Raw genomic sequence first — 3,024 nt, forward strand, 5'->3', positions numbered from 1 at the left:
GTGGGACAGATATGCCGGAACCTCCAGCTAGCAGGGGTGTGGATGTGGAAGGAACACAACTGCATTTCATTATTTTGAAATTTGTAAAAACAGCACTTATCTAAAACAACTATAATTCAATACAATTTAGAGAATGCATTGAGTGTCTTGTCATAGGAAGGGACTCTTTTGGCTAAAAGTGTTAGAAACACAACATGACTAGCTTACAACAAAGAGTGAGTCACTGGGAGGTCTCAGCTGCCCAAGGAGCAATGAGAGAAGCAGAAATGAAGCAGGAGCTTGGAGGATAGAGAACCAAGTGTGGGGCCCTCTCAGGACCTCCTCTTCCAGCCCCTCTGGTCAGCTTCTCCCTGTGGGCTTGTTTCTCCCCCTCCCCTCTCCCCTCCCCCCTTCTCCTCCTCTCTCCGAGCTTCTACCTCTTTTCATCTTGATGAATGAGAGCACCTGGGCTGCACATCTTACAATTTTAGCCACAGAATGAGGCCATTGGACGTGACCTCTGGTCCAGGGAAATGAGAATAGTAATTTATTGGTGCCAGCATGGGTCACAGGCACCCACAAACATGGCCAGTCCTGTGGGAACCATGCAGGGAAGTGGGAGGAGAAGCCGCTCGAGGGGACGCTGCCCTCAGAAGAAGGGACCCCGGGTGATGAAAATGATAGTCGCTGTTGATGTGCACACCTACCTGGGGAGCAAGTGTAGAATGGAGTGAGAGATATAGGGTCCACGTGGGAGAACTGAGCCAAGTGATCACGTGAGCCAAGTGATACAATAACTTGTAGCTTTAAGCCAAGACTTGAGCTGAGCCTGAGATTCAGACTTCAGGAACACCAGTCATATGAGTGAATGAGTGAAATACGTTGTTTCCAGGAATGCATTCCCATGAGATTCTCCCAGGTTGTGAAGGCGTCCTGCAAGGGAGTGAGACACCTCCTGGGTTGGTTGGAAAACATGAAGAAGTGGCAAGTAATGACACACTCTGGGGACAAAGTTCTAACAGGTAGGGTTACGAGGGCAGTAGAAAGAGGGCACTCCAGTGGGAAGAATGGTTTGAGAAGGGGTGAGAAGAGGAAGGAGCCTGAGGGCCACCTGGAAATGCTGAGCCAGGGTTTGGGTGTGTAGGGCAATGACATCTTAATCTGCTCGGGCAGTGTCAACAGCAGATCTGGGGGCTGGAAGTCCAAGGTCAAGGTGTGGGCAATGTTGGTGTCTCCTGAGTTCTCTGTCCTTGGTGTGTAGGTGGCTGTCCCCTTGCTGCCTCCCCACAGGTCTTCTGTCCGTGTGCTCCTGCCCCTGGTCTCTGTGTCCTGATCTCCTCCTCTTATAAGGATGCTGGCCACATTCGATTAGTGCCCACCCCAGTGACCTCACTTCAACCAACTTTCCTCTTGAAAGAACGCATCTCCAAATACAGTCACATTCTGAGGTACTGGGGTAAGAGCTTCAATGTATGGATTTCGGGAGCACCATTCGGTCCATAACATGAAGGAACTGGACATGATGCTGGGGTCCCTTTTAGAGGACATTGAACATCTCAGCGAGGAGTCTGTCTTTTATCTCAATAAGCAGTTGTAATCAGACTTGATCCCTAAGATAATTAATGGGTAGATTATACATAGGTCTAATGGGGGGTTAGACTGAAATGAGAGACAGATTAAGAAGATGCCTCCTGAATGGCGGCCTCCTTCTCCGGGAAGAAGATCGTGTTTGTCACGGGGAACGCCAAGAAGCTGGAGGAGGTCATTCGAATTCTAGGAGATAAGTTTCCATGCACTTTGGTGGCACAGAAGATTGACCTGCCAGAGTACCAAGGAGAGCCTGATGAGATAGATTTCCATTCGGAAGTGTCAGGAGGCAGCTTGCCAGGTGCAGGGCCCTGTACTGGTGGAAGACACCTGTCTGTGCTTCAACGCCCTTGGGGGCCTCCCTGGCCCCTACATAAAGTGGTTTCTGGAGAAGGTAAAGCCTGAAGGTCTCCACCAGCTCCTGGCTGGGTTCCAAGACAAGTCGGCCTATGCACTCTGCACGTTCGCGCTCAGCACTGGGGACCCAAGCGAGCCTGTGCTCCTCTTCAGGGGCCGGACCTCGGTGCGTACCCATGCTCGTTCCCCCGCGTGCCGCCAGAGGGCGCTGTGACTCGCGGTGATGCTGCAGGACTGTGGTGGGGAGGGCGCGCCCCTGGGTACCACAGCTAGAAGTGCTGTCAATCCCGAAACTTATTTGACCCCTGAGTCTGGTGTTTGGAAAGGCACAATGGCTTACAGCTGTTGGGGCCTGGTATACCCAGAGCTCTGCAGTGTATGCTCTCCTGAGAAGCAGATGTGGAAACTGAAGGTGACAACTCCTAGAGCTACATCTACAGCCCAGACTTCTCCAAGCTTGAATCTCCTCATCCCACTGAGATGTTCCCTTGAACATCTCACAGCCTTTCCAACTTTCTATGTTCATATAGAATCTTCCTTCTCCCCCCAACTCATTCCTTTCAAAACTGTCCTTCAGTGCCCCCATGCTTACCTATCAGACCATAGGTTCAGCTGCTTCTCACAGGGTCCAGACCACCCTCTGGGCTGGCCTGCTCCCCGCCCTGCCCCAGCCCATCCGTCCCCTCCCCGTGGCAGGAGTGTACCTTCAGGCACATCATTTCTCTGCTTTGTCCTTTCTGCTCAGGATAAACTCCAGAGCCCCACCACAGCTCCCATAGCCCTATGCCAGTGGCCCCACCAGGGACTGTCCACAGATGTTTTACTTTACGCTCCCTGATTAGATTTTTAATTTTTGTGGTGAAAAAACAGGTAACAGAAATTACCGTCTTCCTTTTTAAGTGTACAATACAATAGTGTACACTGTTGTGCACCAGATCTCTAGAACTTTCTCATCTTGCAGAATTGAAACTATGCCCATTGAATAACGACTCCACCTTCCCCTCATCTCCGCAGCACCTGGCAACCACAATTCTACTTTCTGTTGCTAAGAGTTCAGCTACCTCAGATACGTCATATAAGTGGAATCCTGCAGTGTTTGTT

At 50.8% G+C, this 3,024-nt stretch overlaps 1 protein-coding gene across 1 annotated transcript; it reads left to right on the top strand.

The window, feature by feature from the left end:
* Positions 1–1,674: 1,674 nt before the first annotated feature.
* LOC309803889 (inosine triphosphate pyrophosphatase-like) lies at positions 1,675–2,335 on the top strand (the record flags this gene model as incomplete). The annotated part of the gene is given in 2 exon segments (XM_082620722.1): positions 1,675–1,827; positions 1,832–2,335. Coding segments are annotated over 2 exon segments (459 nt in total). The 3' UTR covers positions 2,138–2,335.
* Between the last annotated feature and the right edge of the window lie 689 nt (positions 2,336–3,024).

This window comes from Mesoplodon mirus, assembly GCF_964341445.2.
Source record: "Mesoplodon mirus genome assembly, chromosome: 5".
In the NCBI taxonomy this organism is placed as follows: Eukaryota; Metazoa; Chordata; class Mammalia; order Artiodactyla; family Ziphiidae; genus Mesoplodon; species Mesoplodon mirus.